At 30.9% G+C, this 21,242-nt stretch overlaps 1 protein-coding gene across 3 annotated transcripts; it reads right to left on the bottom strand.

The window, feature by feature from the left end:
* Nucleotides 1–3,766, bottom strand: LOC137835562 (cellulose synthase-like protein H1). 3 transcript variants are annotated; one of them, XR_016521164.1, is made up of 9 exons: nucleotides 3,333–3,714; nucleotides 2,831–3,155; nucleotides 2,590–2,715; nucleotides 2,081–2,197; nucleotides 1,777–1,989; nucleotides 1,557–1,674; nucleotides 1,147–1,331; nucleotides 705–1,012; nucleotides 1–621 (listed from the first exon to the last, which is right to left on the bottom strand). XR_016521164.1 is itself a non-coding variant. In XM_068644124.2 (9 exons), the coding sequence occupies exons 1-9, from the start codon at nucleotides 3,590–3,592 to the stop codon at nucleotides 76–78; spliced, it is 2,241 nt and encodes a 746-aa protein (XP_068500225.2). In that variant the 5' UTR covers nucleotides 3,593–3,766; the 3' UTR covers nucleotides 1–75. The 3 variants fall into 3 exon arrangements, 2 of the variants coding, with proteins under 2 accessions (XP_068500225.2, XP_090158864.1); XM_068644124.2 differs by having other exon boundaries at nucleotides 705–1,055; nucleotides 3,333–3,766; XM_090302738.1 differs by lacking the exon at nucleotides 1–621 and having other exon boundaries at nucleotides 710–996; nucleotides 3,333–3,715.
* Nucleotides 3,767–21,242: the final 17,476 nt, after the last annotated feature.

Below are 21,242 nucleotides of genomic sequence, written 5' to 3'. Positions count from 1 at the left end.
TGAACCAAACTTCAGAAATAATAAACACATAATAAAGAAAATATGAGAAGCATATCAAGAGAAAGTTCAACTCTATCAACTCATAATATTACTTCTACAAAGTTGCACAAAGACTAATGCAAACACGGATGACATGCAAATGGTGGTTAAGGGAATCCCATATTTTCCTCTGCCAAACAACCCTTTCAAATATGGAAAGTAACACACTATCAGATATGTGCTACAAATGAACTCTCCTATTCCACTCCCATTTCCACTATCACTTGGTTGCAACCCCAATAACTTTATCACCATGCCTGCCAAATGCACCAACAAAATGGTCGTGCCTACAACAAAAACTGGAGACTCGTCGAACGTGAACCTTCCAGCATCTGCATTGTTTCTATCAGCACCAGAAGTTGTGTGTTCCTTCTCTGTTATTTCAAACACAGTATCTGAAATCCCTGATAGCTTAAGCATAGCACTTAAAAATCCAATAAACCATGCAGTTGTGGTTCTCATTACACACATTCTTTGATTGTTCCACCAATTTGTTATAGACAACCCAATTGTAAGGTGCTCTAATAGAGTATGTATATTGTAAAACACAAAAAGAGAAATTGCAATCCAAAGGCCAAGTCCCTGAAACAAAACAAAATTAAGAATCCTTTGTATTGTCTAGCATAGCATATAATATTAAACTTGGATTGGAATTTGAATCAAACCTGAGGAAAGATACTGGTGTTTGCAATCATGCAATATGCAATTAGAGCAACATAGCAAACTAGGAATGCAGCACACAAGCCCCAGTTGGTTGACCAAAAATAAGACAAGCCTGTCCTGAATTGGATCTTATCAAAGAGCATGGCCATAAGAGGAGAATGCTTTCCAAAAAAGACTACAGTAAGGCCTGAGGCCCATCTCTTTTGTTGTATCATTGTAGAGAGTAATCCTCCAGGAGCACATCCTGTGAAAGCAATTGGATCTGGGGTACAACACTCTGATCTCCAACCTTTTCTGTGAATATTCAAACCTGTTGGTACATCTTCTGAGATTGATCCATACAACCAGCCCAACTAGAGTTTCCAAAATTGCAGTTAACAAAACTTCATTTGTGCAAAAAATGGTTTACTATTGTCTAAAAGGTTTTTTTTTTCTGTTATGTACCTGATTACCCCAGAAAGTGCCACATTCATATTCACAATTAGCAACTTGGGTTGCTGCCTCAATAAAGTTGGAAGGAGTAATATCATTAGCTGAATATCCACTCCCTCCCACAACATGGGTTGCTGATTTGATGAACTCTTTTGAGCTTCCAAATTGTTGTATTAATATATTTTCTTCTGATTTTCCTGCAGAAGATACAAAATAATAAACATGTGTTGGGTCCACTATTTAGGAATCAACAACCAAACTATCCTTGTATTTGTTATTTATTTTAGAAATATGTATTGCATGTCTTCATTAACTAAGCATTACATAGTTTTGGATTGACACAAAATTTTGTATAATAAAAACTTTTAATCCAAAGCAAACTTTGAGATATATATTGAATTAAGAGATTTTGTGAGAAGGACCTTTTATAACGGTTTCAATTTCATGAGGATAAAGACCGTAAATAGTATTTCTTCTATGGAAGGTATTTGTTCCTGCATATAAAGGTCCTTGAAGTCCAGCCATGCCCCGTATTATGTACTGCATAAGACAAAACAAGAAAAAGTTGGTTTACAAAGCTCCTTGGTTCATAAATTTCACTATTGACATCATTAGATTAGTTTATTTAAAGCTGAAAAACACCTCATATTCAATCACCAACTGATTTCCAAAAGGGTCATCTTTTATTCCATCGATAAATTGTTGGAAACATTGAACGAAAGCAACTTCTTTCCCTTTTTGTGAATCCATCAAAATAGACAGAGCGTGTAGAACAATCTTGGGATTGTTCACAATCATGTCACAGTCTACGTTCAACATAAAAGGAGCATTGCTCATCAATCCAGAGACTCTTGTCTGCACGTATCAGTTATTATTTCAAATTACATTTGTGGTTAACTTGAAAGAATGAGAATCAAAATTTCATGAAATCGGTTAACAAAATTACCAAGACATTCATAGCACCGGCTTTGTAATTGTGATTGTACTGAGGTCTCTTTTCTCTGGATACATAGATTAAGTAAGGCAACCCATCAAAGAGACCTTCCTTGTTTTCTAATATAACCTGTTCATACGTAATGTAAATAAGTGCTTTTTTGTTTTTAGACGTGCAATGCAAGCACTGAAACTTCCATAGGAATAGATATTAGAAAGATGTATGTAAAATTTGACTGTTTGAAAACATGTTCGTATGGTGGAAGATTTACTTTTTCATCTCAGAAAAGAAGTAAAATGGGTAATCTAAATAGGAAAGAATAGAAATGGTAATGTAAATAGATTTATGATATAACACTTCTGACATTTTCGTATGTTTTATAAATTATGGTAGCCAACATAGTTCGTGAAAATATCTCTACTGAAGCTTTTTCTGTTTCTTATAACATTAATTATTAAGATACTTTTTTATTCTAAAACATTAATTTCTATGTAGTTTAAGAATCATGATATTTCTGTCACCTTAATTATGCTTGGATGATTTCTTTGTTCTGTATTTGAGAAAACAGCAAATTCTCCATCAAGTTGGGATGGAATTGTTTTGTGAGTCACCTCTTCTATTTTATGGCTTAGATTGTCGTACATCTCCTGCAAAATACAAAAAGACAAATAACTCTGTAGTTCATTGTCAGAGTATTTGGAAGTTCAAACATATTATACATCTCCTAATCTTAATAATGCAGGGCAAGGTTATTGCAGTTACCTTCATTTGTAACCATTCTTGTCTGAATTCAAGTGAGTCTTCATTTTTGTTTATGGTAACATCAGAGAAGTATTTGGCGGGTGCTCTCACTTGTATGTTATGCCTCTTACAGAAAGGAACCCAATGCTTAGCAAATTTGGAGGCTTCCACAAGGGCATAGAAAGTAAGAGGAGCACAGCCATCATCAGAAACATAGCAAGCTAGCTTGTTTGTAGGATAATCAAGGGCTAGAAGAGATAAAACAGTGTTGACTGTGATAATGGGGGGTTCAAGTACAGGGTCTGCTGTTGTAACAAACAAGTCCACTGGTGGAAGCTCTTGAATCCTATTGAGATTAAAAGAATTAATGTACAAGTACTGTATGATCATCATATGAATGTCACTAAAAACCAAGAATAAGCATTTACCAAGTAGCAACTTCTGGAAGAAGGGAAAAAATTGATTGGAATAGGAAACCAGATTCAAAACAGAAAGCACCAATTGCTTTGTTGTTATCATGTACCTTTGCAAGAGACGATCTGGGTGAGTTACGGTGATTGCAGGACTCCACTTGGAGTTGAGAATGACAATCCAAGTGAAGGTGAACCAAGATTCGCATATGAAAGCAAGGAAGCATGGGAAAGTGAAGGTATTAGATGAGAAAAGTCGGTTACTAAGAAGCAAGAAGAGGAGGAATAACATGAAGGTGTCCATCACTCTTTGTAATGTGCGTTTGAGCCAAACTTTTTCATAGAGAGGGAGATCATGTTCTTGGTTGGCCATTGGGGGAGTGTAAGAAACTAGAACTATTGCACTATTACTTGTCTTCTAGAGGTTTGAGATTCCTCAGAGACTGATAGATTATCTGCAGAATGGGAAAGTTTTATATATGAATTTTTGGTGTTGAGAGTATCTGAAATTTATAATCTAAATATAAGGGAAGATTTTCTCCTCTTTAAGTCATGGATTAACTTGTCACTTCTATATAATAATACTAGTGGTATCTTTCTTAAAGTATTTGGTTATTGTTATTTAGCTACTTAGTTGTCTCTTCGGAAGATGTTACCTCGGAAGATGTTACATTGTTTCACAATGATTTTGATAAGAAAAAATATACTTCACAAGCAACAGATTTGTATACAACTTGCACTTAAAAAAAATTGTAAATAAATAATGTAAAAATATTAAAAAATTTAAAATCGGTGTAGAAAAAATGAGTTGCCAATGAATGAATATTTGGACAATGAACTATCAAAAACTTCTAATATCCGAACAAAACAAACCTTTATCTATCGACATTTAACTCATTTTTAAACATTGAATACTCTGTAAAGTTTTTATTGGACAGCTGGTTGGTTACGTATCAATATATAAGAATAAAAGTTTGCATAAATGTTTATGTGTACGCTTTGCAAAAATCATGAGAAATCTATTCAGCATTTATCATTTATTTTTCTAATAAGGATGATCTTATTTCATTTATTAAGAGTGAGTTAAATTGATTAAGCTTGTTGTGATGACTTTTTCTATTTGAATGATATGGCGTATGAGGAATTATGATAGATTTCATAATAAGATTGAGGTTTCTAAGACTATTTTGGTAATTAAATATTTAACTTATCTAATGGGAAATTCGTCAAAAGCTTCAATGAAGAATGATATGTTGGATTTAAATTTGATTAAGTTTTTCGGTATTAATACTCGTAGTGGTAAAGTTTTTCCTCTTATTCCTGTTAGATGAGAGTTTCATTCACCAGACTGGGTTAAAATTAACATTGATGGGGCTGATAGCGGTATCTTGGAATTGCTACTTGTAAAGGTATTTTCGGTGGGAGTATGAGGGAATTTATAGGTTTTTATTTTGTGTTTGTGTTGCATTTACTGCTATGATTAATGTCCTGTGGATGTTTCATAATCGATAATCGATGAAATGCAAAATCAGATTTAGGATTTCTCATATTTTCCGTGAAAGGAATGAGTTTGTTGATAAGTTGGTTAATTTATGATTTATTCATAAAGAATCATTTCATAAAGAATCTATATTTTCTTCCTCTAAAAGAAGAATTTGGTCCATCTAGTCACTATTTAGTATCTTTTTGTTTTTATTTCTCTCTTTAACACTTTTTATTTTTATTTTCTTATCTAGCACCATTTCAAAAGTAAAAAATAAATAATTAATTTTTTTTATAATTTTAATTTTGAATGCATTAAAAAAATAAATATTTTTAATGTTTAAAATAATTATAAATATAATTAATGAATAAAGAAATAAGTTTTTACAAAATAAAAAAATAATAAATTAAAAATGTTTACTTTAATTTTTTTTAAGAATGAAGAAAAATACATAATTATAAAAAAAATCAAAGTCAATTAGTATTAGTTAGTAGTGGACACAAATAATATTGAAGTGTCTACCCTAAATGCAAAATCCTAAAAAAAACTAATGTAAATGCTACATTTAATGCTTAAAATTAAGAAGAAGAAAAATGAATAAATAAATAAATATAGAAAATAAAAACAACAACAATAAAAATAAAAACAAAAAACAGAAATAAATAAAGAATGACAGAAAAAAAAAATAATAACTAAAAACATAAAAGATATAAAACAAAGACAAAACAAAATAAGATAAAGATAAAAGAAACTCAAAGGGGATGACTGACATGAAAAGAAGGAATGAGGAAATCGCACTGATGAAGATGAAATCCTACTCTCTGAAAGGAGAATGAAAAGATGAAGAAGAAGTTCGGGGAATGGGACTGTCTGCTGGACCGACCAACCCTGTCGGCAAGTCCTTCACCACCCCCACCGGCCCCAAGACTCTGAGGAGTCGAAGGACAAGATCCACACCCAAGAGGTGAATAGTGAGTCCTACCCGAACAAGTTGGCCTCAACGACCAGAATCCTCAATTCGGTCTGCGACATCCTTTCACCGATTCCATAATCGGGGTACCAGTGCCAAACAAGTGGAAAGGCTTCAACAGGGAGCGCTATGATGGCACGACCAATCCGGACAAGCACATGGATGCGTACACCACGCACATGAGCCTTTACACCTTTGAAGACGTGATCCTATGGCGAGTGTTCCCCACGTCGTTGAAGGAAGGGGCCCTGAGTTGGTTTACTAAACTCCCTCCCAACTCTGTTGATAGCTTCACAACACTAGTGGTCCATGTTTGAAACACAATTCGCCACCAACCGACCACACCACCTGACCTCCATCGCCCTGGTTGGTATCTATCAAGAGAATAGAGAGTCCCTAAGAAAGTTTATTGACAGGTTTGAAAAGGTAGCTATGAGCACATGTTGACGGCCTTGCAGCCAACATTAGATTAATTATTTATAAATTATAATTGTTTTAAATTAAAATATTGTTCTAATATATTAAAAATATTATTTTCAGTAATTAAAATATTGTTTAGAAATATTAATACCATGGAATGACATAGTTATTTAAAAAAGTAAAAAAAAAATATTATAAGGTTTTCTCTACAAATCACTACGCTATTTTAAAAAAGGAAATTGATTATTTCTTCACCTTTCATCACTCTTTCCAAATAAATTATAAAAAACAAATATCATCATTGTTTTCTTTCTTTCCAAATGAACAATATTCATCGGATACGATTGAAATCTTCCTACAACTTACCCTTCCATATAATTTATTTTAACTTTGTCCATTCTATATAAATTTAAATAAGATTATATTTATAGGAAAATGTCAGTGTAATTAATGTGACAGACCGTGCTGTTCTCTTCCCGCCAAAAATCATGTAATATTTGGTATTTTAAAAAATATATTTTTATAATATTTTGAATTATATAATTTAATTTTTTTTAAAATTTGTAATTAGTTTTTAAATTATATAATTTGATTTTTTTTTTAAATGAATGATTAATTATGATTAATTTCTGAATTATATAATTTAGAAGTTTTTTAAACTTTAAAATTATATAATTCAAAATCTACTTTAAAATTAAGAATAAAAAAATATTTTCGATATAGTTGAAAATAAAATCTATGAAGATTTTGGAAGAAACAGTCCTCTTCTTCCTGTCAAACCAGAATTGAGTGCATCCATGTGCAGCTGGCCCCTTACTCAGAGACTTAAATGCAGCTGGCCCCTTACTCAGAGACTTCAAATCGTTGTACTCAAAATCGTGTTAACACACAAATAGAACGAAAATACCTATTTATTTAAGACACGTGGTGAAAAGAAACTATGTTTTATTTTAAGGAAATAAAGTTATTTAAATTAAAAAATGTAAAAGTAATTAAAAAATAATATATTTTATTTATTATTAGTACTTATTATTATTATTATAATTAACATTTATTTTATTATAATAAAGAAACATAAACGCTAATAAGATATGATTTATAAGATTAATATAGTATAAAGTAATATAATTTTGCCGCATTCTATTAGTAATATTTGTGGGACAAGTTTAATGTAAGATGATTTTTTTCATATTTATTAAAAAATATTTTTATCTTTATTTTAAAATTTGTTTCTTTCTTTTTATTTCTACAATAAACTAGTAGAAGCAAGTAGAGATGAAAAGTATTTTTGTATAAATATCTGAAAATAAATTATTTTATAAATTTTTTTAATATATTTTCTTGTGATTTTATATTAAATGAATTCATTTAGTGTTAAAAGCTCATAAGTTAAAAAGTGGTTAGATAAATTTTGAGAGAAAGAACTACTCGACAACTCAAGACACTCCAAACTGAAAATCGCACTCACATCGTAAGTTCGTCTAAGACTTTGTTTGGATTTGAGGATATGGGGAGTGAAAGTGTGAAAAAAGTTGAAGTTGTTTGGATTGAGTTATGTTAAAGTAGATGTGTGGGGAAAGTTTATTGAAATTGGTGGATGATGATGATTGTAAGAATATTATAAATTATTTTGAATAGTAATTGTATATAAAAGAAGAATAAATAATAATTAATTTTTTTTGCATATTTTAGTAAATTAAAATAATTTTAAATTTCATTTATAAATAAATAAAATGTAAAATTAAAAGAAATAATGAATTATAATTTTAAATTCAAGTATAATTTTATTATTTAACATTTTATTAATTTAAATTTATGTTTTACTTAAGTTAATTCATTTACATAATTTTAATAATATTTATGATTCTTTAAATTATGTTATGTTATATATATATATAAATATATAATTAATTTTAATAATTATTTTCATTATTTTGAATAAAAAATATATATATTTTAAAAAAAATAGATATTTACTAGTTGTCAAAATATATAATATAAAAACCGTTATACATAAGATGAGCAATGTTCATCAATCCATTTTTTTAATGTGTATCATCCTTCTGCAAATCTCAATGGCAAGGTGACCAAGAGATGTAATCCTTACATTTGTATAAAATATTCTTACCAAGTCCTCATAATACGGAAGATTAATTCTAAGGAAAGATTGTAAAATGTAAATTATATCTATTTCATAACATTATGGTAAATTTATGTAAAATGTAAAAAAATATAACATTCCAAATTTCTATTTCTATTATTTAAAAATAATAATTTCAAATAAATAAATCTATTTTTTATAAAGAATTAAATGTTCAAAAAATATTAACTATGTACACATATTATTCTAATTTATTATGTAATTTTTTTCTATTTTTTAATTACTACAATATTTGTTTTAAAAAATAACATTAAAAAATTATATTTCCATTCTGTAAAAATATTAATTTCAAAAAAAATAATCTATTCTGTAAATTTCTTAATTTTAAATCAAAAATTTATTTATTAACAGCTTAAAAGTAAAAAAAAAAAAACTATGTACACATTCATAAATTTATCTACATATATTACTATTTTTAAAATACATATTCATATCTATAATTTTAATTCATCTCACACAGAGTAAATATTGATATTTCAACAAAATCTTTCCTTCCAGTATACAATTACATAAACAACTAATCACACTAATTAATTTACTAATATAATTAATAAATTTCTCCACATATATAAAATTATTAATTAATTAACATGAATAACTACTTCCAAATAATTTAAACAAATAAAATTCCAAACACAATAAAACATGCATTTTTTTTAAAATAAAATACATCAAGAGAGCATAACAAAATCACAACACAGTGCAACTGTCAGCAAGATCAAAGTGTGCATGAAAAAATATTCAAAAATAAAATAAAATAAAAAATCTGGAAAACCATGAACATAATCGATTATCACTTCCCTTAAAAAAGCCACATAATCGATTATCCACAGTCATGATCGACTATTCTTGTAGTTCAAAATCTAACATAATCGATTATGATCATCGATTATGCTTGCAAAAAATTCTCATATAATCGATTATGCTTGCCAAAAATTCTCATATAATCGATTATGTCACGACTATAATCGATTATCAACTGTTTTTAACTACATAATCGATTATGTAGTGCGTTATTTTTCAAGTGCAAACATGAACTACCAAACTCACTCTCCTACCTCTTGTAAGAAATTATGTAAATTAATTTATATAAAGTGACTCGCATGACTTAGACTTTGGGCTTTGGGTCCAAATATGATTTAATAATAATAATAGAATAAAGGGTCCATCAAATAATAGTTGTTTCACTGATAACCACGAAAGTGTGTGACAAGAACGGAATTGCTAAGAGAGATAGATTGGGCCAAAGGAGATAAAGTAACTGCTCAATTAGGATCACTCATGGATCAATGTAAGTGTCTATTCCTTATGATTGTGTGAGAATCATGAAATGATAAGATCTATATGTGAACATGTATGGTATGTGTTCAATTTACGTTTATTCTTGTTTTAATTTCCATGTAGTATCAAAGCTCGTTGCTCATTTTTGTGATTCTCCATTAACACTTTTTTTTAAAATATTTCCAATTTAAGAATCCTAATTTAAAATTAGAGTTTATAGATTAAGATTTTCATTCCTCTATAACACATCGGTAATTATCCTAAACCATCCAGAATCAAAGAACCCTAATTTTAAAATAAGGGTTTATGGGTTAAGGTTTCCATCAACATAACCCTAATATGCACAAGTGCCATTACCGGCATCAACACTTTTTGAACCCAAATGCAAAGAACGGTGGCTGGCGCGGTGGTTCGCACAAAACGGTGGCTGCTGCGGTTCGGTGGTTCGCGCAGAACGGTGGCACACGCGGTGCCGTTGCGCGTGCGCCGTGACTTCGTTTTCTGACCTCCGCGCACAACGATGGTTCACGCGGTGGGGCGCGGTGACGAGGTGGTTGCGCGGCGCGACAAGGAGGTTGCGCAGCGCGAGCGGTGGTCGCTTGACCTTGTTCGCGAGCGGTGGTTCATGGCTTAGGGCGTGTCGTCGATGGTTGCGATGATTATGACAGGGAGAGCTGCTACGATCCTACTCCGTCATGCACCACCACCAACAGAACTCCGGTCACGCAGGTGTCGCTGGTTCATTGTGTGGAGGTCTAGTTTTTTGGATTAGGGTCATGAGAAATGTGAAATGGGCTGAAATAGTTGACTCATAGTTGACCAGTTTGGAATGGCCCATTATTCATCAAAATTTAATTTAAGTTTTAATTCAATTTTTGTTATAATCTTCCCTGCACCTTACGTTTCTTTTTGGATGCACCTATTATCGTGAATAGTATCATGTATCAACTAATTTGGTTGCATTTTGTGTTACGGGAAATTAAAAATAAAAATAAAAATAAATAAATAAAGAATAATAAAATTTCATACATGTATAATTGTGTTTTAATGTAATTTTATTTGCATTAAATTAAAGTTTAATTAAAGTTTTAATGAAATTTTATTATGTTTTAATGTATTTTTATTTGCATTAAATTAAAGTTTAATTGGTTAATTGAAAGTGAGTAATGAAAAATTAATTTTTCTGCTTTATGCATTCAATTTTAAATTGAGATTTTTGAATTATTTGTATGATAGATTTGTAATCACCAAAGTGATTAGAATCTTTATTTTTATTTAATTCCAAATTGTGGATGAATTTTATTTCAATTAATGATATAATTTATGGAATTATTTGTATGATAGATTTGTAATCACCAAAGTGATTAAATCTTTATGTTTTATTTAATTCCAAATTATTGATAAATTTTATTTCAATTACCTATAGAATGGATGCTAAATTATTTAAATATGGGTAAATGGAAATTCGTTATTATAAGACATTTTTGGATCGCCCAAAGGTTGATTAGTTGTCCTTATAATTAATGGATATGATTGTTGGTAGTGAGTATGTGTTATTAGTTTTGCTTGTATGTCCAAAGATAACAAGTGTTTCTAGTTAATGCATATATCTTGCCAAATAAAGTTAATACTATTAGCATCATTATGTTTTGTGTATTAATGAAACTCCCAAAGGAGAACATTAGTATACATAGAATGTTTTCTGAATTTGTATTGTATGTTTAGTTTATGACTCGAAGTATTAATGTTAAGCATGTGTGATTGCAGTATCTGTTCCTGTAGCCTTACATTCGCAAGCTACGTCTATTCCAGTCTTTAATGGTCTAAATTTTTCTGACTGGAGTGAAAAAGTCCAATTTCACTTAGGTGTATTGGATCTTGATTTGGCCATTCGAATCGAGAAACCTGCTGCTATTACTGATGATAGTAGCAATGAGGAGAAAACTCATTATAGGGCTTGGGAAAAGTCAAATAGACTTAGCCTGATGTTTATACAAATGAGCATAGCAAACAATATTAAATTTGCTCTTCCTAAAACCGAGAATGCAAAAGAATTTATGAAATTTGTGGAAGAGCTCTCCCAAAAAGATGATAAGTCTCTTGCTGAGATATTAATGAGTACATCAACCACCATGAATGCTTATTATGTATGTTTTGAATCAAACTTAACGGAAGTTGCACATAATTCTTGGTGGATTGATTATGGATGCACAACTCATGTTTCTAACATGATGCAAGGATTCCTTGAAACCCGAACCATAAAGCCAAATGAAAAGTTTGTCTTCATGGGGAATAGAGAGAAGGTTCCAGTGGAAGCAGTCGGGACTTATCGTTTAATCCTCGACACTAGATTTTATTTAGACTTGATGGATACATTTTATGTACCTAGTATATCTAGGAATTTAGTTTCATTGTCTAAACTTGATGTTGCCAGATAATCTTTTAAATTTGGGAATGGATGTTTCAGTTTATATCAGCGTACCTATTTGATTGGATATAATACTCTTTATGATGGATTATATAGATTGAATCTCGATAATCTATATGTTGAAACTCTTATGACCTCGCATCATAATGTTGGCACTAAACGTAGTTTGGTGAATGAATGTTCTGCTTTCTTGTGGCACAAACGTTTGGGACATATTTCCAAAGAATGGATGGAGAGATTAGTAAAGAATGAAATACTTCCAAGTTTGGATTTTACTGATCTGAATGTATGTGTGGATTGTATTAAAGGCAAACAAACAAAACACACAAAGAAGGGAGCCACAAGAAGTACTCAACTTCTTGAAATTATACACACTGATATATGTGGACCTTTTGATGTAAATTCTTTCAATAAAGAAAGATATTTTATCACCTTTATTGATGATTTTTCGCGTTATGGTTATGTCTATTTACTGCATGAAAAATCGCAAGCGGTGAATGCCTTGGAAGTTTATATAAATGAAGTGGAAAGATAATTAGACAGAAAGGTGAAAATTGTCAGGTTAGATAGAGGTGGTGAATATTATGGAAAATATGATGAAATTGGACAACACCCTGGTCCTTTTGCTAAGTTCCTTGAGAGGCGTGGTATTTGTGCTCAATACACAATGCCAGGTACACCACAACAAAATGGTGTTTCAGAAAGGCGTAATCAAACCTTAATGGATATGGTTAGGAGCATGTTAAGTAAGTTAACTGTACCTGTTTAATTGTGGATGTATGCTTTAAAAACTGCCATGTATCTGTTAAACAGGGTTCCTAGTAAGGCAGTTCAAAAGACACATTTTGAATTGTGGACAGGAAGGAAACCCAGTTTGAGACACCTGCATGTTTGGGGATGTCAGGCAGAAGTCAGAATATACAATCCACAAGAAAAGAAATTGGATGCAAGAACAATCCGTGGATATTTCATTGGTTATCCAACAAAGTCAAAAGGGTATATGTTTTACTATCCTACCCATAGCACAAGAATTGTTGAATCTGGAAATGCACGGTTCATTGAAAATGGTGAAACCAGTGGGAGTGATGCTTCACAAAATGTGGAGATTAAGGAAGTTAGAGTACAAGTTTCTTTAACTTGTACCTTTACTTCAAGTATTGTTGTTCCTAATGTAGTTGAGTCACTCAACGATGAAGAAGAACAACAAATTAATGATCATGAAGTTAACAATGAACCTGTAGTAGAACAACCACAAGAAATAGTATTAAGAAGATCTCAAAGAGAAAGAAAGTATGCTATTTCGAATGATTATGTGGTTTATCTACAAGAGTCAGAAAATGACTTAGGTATTGATAATGATTCAGTTTCATTTTCAGACGCCATCAATGATGATAATTCTGATAAGTGGTTAGATGCCATGAAAGATGAGCTTAAATCAATGGCACAGAATGATGTATGGGACCTTATATAATTGCCAGAAGGATGCAAGAGAGTCGGGTGTAAATGGGTTTTTAAGACTAAACGTGACTCTCATGGCAATATCGAACGTTACAAGGCCCGACTTGTTGCTAAAGGTTTTACTCAAAAGGATGGCATTGATTATAAGGAAACATTTTCACCTGTTTCTAAGAAAGATTCCTTTAGAATTATCATGACATTAGTAGCTCATTATGATCTTGAGTTGCATCAGATGGATGTCAAAATTGCCTTTCTGAATGGGGATTTAGAAGAGGATGTTTATATGGACCAACCAGTGGGGTTCATCGAAGAAGGAAAGGAACACATGGTGTGTAAACTTAAGAAATCAATATACGGGCTTAAACAAGCTTCTAGGCAATGGTATCTTAAGTTCAATGATATTATTGTGTCCTTTGGGTTTAAGGAAAACATCGTTGATCGGTGTATATACCTGAAGGTCAGTGGGAGCAAGTTTATATTTCTGATTCTGTATGTTGATGATATCTTGCTTGCAACTAATGATCTTGGTCTATTAAGTGAGACTAAGAAGTTTCTCTCTAATAACTTTGAAATGAAAGATATGGGTGAGGCATACTATGTGATAAGAATTGAAATATTCCGTGACAGATCACAAGGACTGTTAGGTTTGTCTCAAAAAGCATATATTATTAAAGTTTTAGAGAGATTCAGAATGGATAAATGTTCGACATCTCCGGTTCCAATACAGAAAGGAGACAAATTTAGTCTCATGCAATGTCCAAAGAATGATTTGGAACGGAAACAGATGGAGAATATACCTTATGCATCTATTGTTGGGAGTTTAATGTATGCTCAAACTTGTACACGACCAGATATTAGTTTTGCAGTTGGTATGCTTGGAAGATACCAGAGTAATCAAGGATTGGATCATTGGAAAGCTGCAAAGAAAGTTTTAAGATACTTGCAAGGAACGAAGGATCACATGCTTACTTATAAAAGATCTGATCATCTCGAGGTGATTGGATATACAGATTCAGATTTTGCTGGCTGTGTGGATACACGAAAGTCTACCTTTGGTTATGTGTATCTTTTAGCCGGAGGAGCGATTTCATGGAAAAGTGCGAAGCAGACAGTCATTGCTGCATCCACCATGGAGGCTGAATTTGTGGCATGCTTTAAGGCCACAGTTCAGGCTAATTGGTTGCGGAATTTTGTTTCAGGACTTGGAATTGTTGACAATATTGCCAAGCCGCTGAGAATTTATTGTGATAACTTCGCAGCTGTCTTCTTTTCTAAAAATGACAAGTATTCCAAAGGTGCTAAACATATGGAATTGAAATACTTTGTCGTTAAAGAAGAAGTTCAAAAACATAGTGTCAATAGAACATATTAGCACTGATCTTATGATTGCTGACCCTTTAACAAAAGGGTTACCGCCTAAAACATTTACTGGTCATGGGCATTATGTCTACTAGTGAATGATGAATGTTGTTATTAATGCTTATTTGACACTCTGAGCTCATTGAATAAATAAAGTTTCTGAAATTTATGTTTTCTACTTTATGTATATGCATGTAAATTATGTTGTGGAAAACAAATTATGTTGTTATTGATGAAAATGACATTATGTTTGAACCTATTATGGATTTCTCATTATAAAGTCATATTAAGGAGAAAGAATGATATAGTAGTACATGGAAGGAAATGTGTTGATTAAAATGACATGTAACTGCCATGACTCTTATTATTTCTGTATCCTTGATTTTGATTAATGATAGAACCAATTTATGTAAGGCCTTTTAAATGCGCATTTATGTAATTATTAAATCATGAAAGTATTATAACTCATATGAGTCAAGTGGGAGAATGTAAGAAATTATGTAAATTAATTTCTATAAAGTGACTCACATGACTTAGAGTTTGGGCTTTGGGCCCAAATATGATTTAATAATAATAATAGAATAAAGGGTCCATTGGTTAACGTGAGAAATATATATCTGATGATATACCTAATGAGAACCCACGTCTGATGGAGATTGGGAACTAAAAGCTATAGGGTTCTGTCTCTGCAGATAATAGTTGTCCCACTGATAACCATCACGAAAGTGTGTGACAAGAACGAAATTGCTAAGAGATAGATTGGGCCAAAGGAGATTAAGTAACTGCTCAATTAGGATCACTCATAGATCAATGTAAGTGCCTATTCCTTCTTGATTATATGATTGTGTGAGAATCATGAAATGATAAGACCTATATGTGAACATTATTGTATGTGTTCAATTTACGTTTATTCTTGTTTTAATTTACACCTCTATGCACTGAAGACCCTCTCCAAGCACCATATATCAATTCAACTCTTTGTGTGAAGGCTAGACAGATATGGTATTTGCTTCTTTAGCTTCTAATGCAAATTAAAAGAGGTTAGTGTTGTGTAACGTGAATAAGGGCACCATGGTCAGTCAACCAATCCTACGTGGCTTTCCATGCTTTCCACTCTCATTTCTCCTCATATTTCATATGATCCAAAAAACACTCTCCTTTCCACTCACCCTCACCCTTTCCCTCTCACAAAACCAAGCGGGGTGACCACCCTAAAATCCGTCCGCGCTACAGGACCACCCTTTGATCCAAACACAGACTAAAACATGAAAAATGTAAAAAATATGATCATCCATGTGAAGAAAACAATTTCCTAATATTTAGTATTGTTTGTTTTGAAAATAAGTGTTTCATCACAATTTTATTTTTAAAAATATGTTTTGTTGATTGAAAAAAGAAAAAATATATAAATTATTTTTAATTTTTAATAATGTAAAAAAAAATAAAGATTATAACTTATAAGCATGATGTTATCAAGAACTGGCTCTTTCCAGTTGCCAGTTTATATCTTATATAAAATTGTACATGAAGAATTGTAGGAACACGAAGATTTTTGGTGTCGAAATATTGAATAAGGAATTGAAATAATTACTTTTATATATTATACACCGATAGAAAAGTTTACAAATTTTCAATTTAAATATATATTGGATTTGGATTGTTTTTAATTTAAATTATTTAATTTTTAGATATTTTATTTATAAGATAATTTAAATTTATTAGATGTTAATATTTTTATTTGGATACAACATTTCAATTATACTATAAAGGTTATCCAAAAAATTGTAATAAAATAGCATTAGTGATATGGAGAAAAAAGTATTATATAAACATCGATAAAAAAAAAAATCATCAAAAACCTTAAAAAGATATCTTTTGATATCTATTAAAAAATAATCCCATTAACATTACTAAATAAATCATAACAATTAGTTTTCACTTGCATTTGCATCTATGGATAAATAATGAAAAACCATCATTTTATCATTTTAAAAGTAGTTTAATTAGTCTGAATAAGAAAATATTGTTTAAATCTTAAGCTGTAAACATTATAATAAAATTATTAAATAAAAATTAATTTTAAAAATAAAAAATAATTCATTATATTAATTAAATTAAATATTATTTTAAAATATTATTGATAATTAAAGTAGTTAAAATTGATATCTAATTAATTATTAAAGTTTTACTTACTAATTTTAATTTATAAAAATATTATATAAAAGAACAAAAGCTAACGTTTGATACTCAAATCACGAACAGAGAATCTTGAATAGATTAATGCAGTACGTCCCAAGTATCTTTTTTCTTTCTTTTGTCACATTGGTCGTTAAAATGTTGTTCTTTACGGTGCACAAATAATTATGATTGAATATACTTATTTTTTTATTTTATTTTTTCTTGTCGTAATATCATGTTCTTACTATTATTTAATTATTTTAAACATCACAATCTACTTTTAAAAATACATTAATTTTATTTTTTTTAAATTGATGAAATGTTGTTAACATATATTTTATTAATGTGTTGCTAACATCTCAACAACACCCTTATTTTAACGACATTTTTGTAAAAAATAAATTATTATTTAAAAATTAATTAAAATTTTGAAAAAAAAATTAATATCAAAATCAACTTAAGAAATAGATGGACCAAATTAGTAAAGGTACTACCAAAAATTTAAATTTTAATAAGGGTGTTTTAATAAAGATTATGAAAATCTTCGGAACACGGAAGGTTATTATAATTTCTGACAACTCTCAATTGTTTCTTAAATAAACTTTTTTTATTTTTATCATTAGTTTAGTTTTTCAAAGACATGCTTGTTAGACATTTTTGCAGTTTTAATGGTTTTTACACTTTGCAGTCTCGTTTGTTAGACATTTTTATAGTTTTCATGTTTTTTACACTCCGCATTCTCGTTTTGGAGGTATCTCAATGCTTTTTACACACTTCCGCAGTTTCATTTCGAAGGCATCTCAATCCTAAAAAATCTTCATGTCTAAATTGAAGTTCCATCTCTCTATAAGTTCAATCTCTCTATGCTCAATAGGTATTCATTCTATTTCAACTTCCTTATGCTTGTTTTCTTATTCATTATGTTTTATTCACTCTCACGCAATCTAATTTCACTTATGCTGTGTTTGGATTAGAACTTTACCGACGTTTATCTCGGTTAGGCAAATGCTTGCTTCTAGATTTTGTGCAATTGGAATGTACGTTTCTTCGTTTGATGAATTTCAAATTGCAACCTAGGAATACGCTTGGTATTACGATAATTGAAAATTGAATTCTAGAATTAAGGAATATCATAAAACTAGGTAATTAAACTTTGTATAATTTTTTCATTTAGGTGTAGTGAGATATCATTTGAATATTCCTTGAACGGTCAAAACAAATGTAGAACAAGCTGGAAATCCAATCAAAATAAATGCAATATAAAATGAAGCAAAGGGAAGTTAAAAGATAATTACAACATCTTCATATAGTTTTTCCTATAGGTGTTGTTTCACTGTGCTTGCACGTCAATTTCTTAAAATTTATTTCATTTAAGAACACGTTTTCCAAAATCATTTTATGAATAAAAAGGATTCATGAAGCATGAAACAACTATAATATGGTTAAATTAAGTCATTCAAATGGGCGAGATACCATATATTTGAGGTTGTATCCACGAATCAATTCTGCATATGAACTTTCTATACAGGATAAGAAATAGTAGGAAACATATTTCCCTAAGAAAACCTTTGCATTTGATCTAACCATGCCTTTTACATCATTTGACACAGGTGAATCTTACTTAAATCCTCAATTTACAGAGGAATTTTGGCAACGATGGCACGATATATCAAATATTTTTTTAGGTCATTGTTGAGAATATGTCTACAGAAGAGATCCAAGCTTTAAAGGCAATGTTTACAAATATGTACACTGACAAGAGTAGTATAATCACCTATGAAGAACTAAAGGCAGGATTGCATAGACTTGGATCAAAGCTCATAGAGGTTGAAGTGAAACAACTTATGGATGATGTAAGCTTTTCTTTTGTCATCTCTGTATATTTTCTTTAAGGATTTTTAAACTTATATTTCTTGGCTCAATATTGTAGGCTGATGTAGATGGAAATTACTCAATTGACTATATAGAATTCATCACAACTACAATGCAAGACACAAGTTAGAAAGAGATGACCAACTCTTCAAGGCCTTTCAATATTTTGATAAAGACAAGTGGGTAAGCCTTCCACTATCATGATTTCTTGTCCATCCAAGTCACCCCCCCTCCCCCCAATTTATTTTTTGACTTTGCATTATGCCATCCATACGAACCTTTCAACTATTGAGTTCAATGCTTCACTGTCAATGCCATGTTGCCAACTAAGTGTCATGCATCTTGTTATAGTTTTTAATAATAAATAATGCACCATGGCAAGCAATCTCATTTACAAATCATTAACTGCTGAGTGTAACTTGGATAGAGATGTTAGAAGCAATGACATATCTTATTCTCTGGTCTCCATTTGACTTCATTACAAGTATATTACAAGAAATGAACTGGAATCACCCATGAAAGAATATGGTATAGGTGACGATGCCACGATCAAGGAAATCATATCTAAAGTTGATACAATTATCTTTGAAGTGGATACATATCATGTAAGCTCATTTTCTATTGAATTACTATAAGGTTATATTCTAGTTCCATAGATAATACTAAAATGTTGTGGTTTCACAGGATGGTAGAATCTGTTGAAGAAGAGCTTCGATGACTCCAAATCTCAATGGATTGCTTGAAAGCTGATTGTATCTTAGTTGGGTGTGTTTTGGGGTAGTTTGAATTTGTTAATTCATTCTTAGTTTGAATCCAAAAGCTTGTTTAATTCAAATCTTTTTAAAAGAGTGTTTTATGAAGAAGCAGAAAAACAACCAGTTGTTTTATCGTTGAAATCGGTTGTTTCATACTTAATGTTTTTGAAACTGGTTTTGGCAGATTTGAACTTGGTTGACTTTGCTGTCAAACCAATTCAATCGGTTGTTTCGACAAAACAACCGACTATTTTTTTAACTGCTTTAACAGAATTTTGTTAAGTGAGTTAAATCTGCATTAAATGTTTTCAAACTGATTTGACTTTTATAATAAATGTTTTCAACTGCTAGTTGGAGTATAAATGTTCTGTTATACGCTCCTAGCATATTGCTTACAAGATCAGTTTTTGAAATCAGGTTTTCTCTAAGATTGCTTAAGGCTTTGGATATTTCTCTAAGAGTGAAGTAGGACTTTCTGTGTACTTTGATTTGATTTGTATCAGGTGTGATCAATCTAGCTGCTACATGAGTGTTGATGAGGTTGGAATAATAGTGGATCAAACTAAATACAGGGGTTTGATTGACTCCTTGCTTTATCTCGCTGCAAGTAGGCCTGATATCATGTTTGTTGTTTATCTTTATGCAAGATTTCAATCTAGTCCAGGGAAATCTCATTTTAAAGCTGCCAAGAGAATCCTGAAATATCTAAAAGGAACAAAATCAGTGGGTTTATGGTATCCTTAACATTCTCCTATACATTTAGTTGGATATTCTGATTTTGATTTTGCAGGATGTAAATTGGATAGAATGAGCACAAGTGGGACTTGTCATTTATTTAGCTCAATACTTATATCTTGGAGTTGCAAAAAGCAAGCTTGTGTGGCTTTGTCAGCTGCAAAAGCTGAGTACATTGTTGTTGGGAGTTGTTGTGCATAGATTATTTAGATCAAGCAGCAGTTGGAAGATTTTGGACTACATGTTAGCAAGGTTCCTTTGCTGTGTGAGAACACAAGTGCTATAAATCTCACAAAAAATTAGATTCAACACTCCAAAACAAAGCACATTGAGATCCGACATCACTTTATCTGAGATCATGTCAGTAATGGAGATTGGGAAGTGAAATTTATTGAAACAGAAAAACAACTAGCAGACATTTTCACCAAGCCTTTGCCAAAACATAGGTTCTTTCTCTTAAGAAATGAGTTGGGAATTGTTGATTCTCAAAATCTTTCTTAAACTTGATATTATCAAATTGTTTTACTCTATTTGTGAAGACAAATAGGGGGAGATTATGTTGGTTTGATTACTGATTAATTGTTGTTTTTAATTGTTTTAAATGCTAATATGTAGCTGTGTAGGAAACTCTGATTTTCACTCCTACTTACACTGGTTTTTCACACTGATTTTTTGGTTTCTCTTTGTGAAAATCATATAGTGGAATCTGATTCAGTAATGCAAGAGATTTTGGATGGAATTGCTTTCTGGTACTATTGTTTTGATTGTTTTGCAGGTACCTTCAAATTCAAACAGAACTCAACAAAGCAAACCAGGTATTTGTCTCCATCAAATAAGGGAGAGATTATTGAAGAAGAGCTTTGATGACTCCAAATCTCCATGGATTGCTTGAAGGTTGATTGTAGCTTAGTTAGGTGTGTTTT

This window comes from Phaseolus vulgaris, chromosome 5, assembly GCF_051622355.1.
Source record: "Phaseolus vulgaris cultivar YP4 chromosome 5, ASM5162235v1, whole genome shotgun sequence".
In the NCBI taxonomy this organism is placed as follows: domain Eukaryota; kingdom Viridiplantae; phylum Streptophyta; class Magnoliopsida; order Fabales; family Fabaceae; genus Phaseolus; species Phaseolus vulgaris.
Note: the sequence above shows the minus strand (reverse complement) of the source record. Positions and strands in the feature narration are given on the sequence as shown.

What these genes read in the sequence shown, in the direction of transcription:
- LOC137835562 (XM_068644124.2), bottom strand. Translation starts at nt 3,592, where the DNA reads ATGGCCAACCAAGAACATGATCTCCCTCTCTATGAAAAAGTTTGGCTC. An exon ending in CCAGATCGTCTCTTGCAAAG is followed by an intron (nt 3,156 to 3,332) that starts GTACATGATAAC and finishes TAATCTCAATAG; the next exon opens with GATTCAAGAGCTTCCACCAG. An exon ending in AGTTGGTGATTGAATATGAG is followed by an intron (nt 1,675 to 1,776) that starts GTGTTTTTCAGC and finishes TGTCTTATGCAG; the next exon opens with TACATAATACGGGGCATGGC.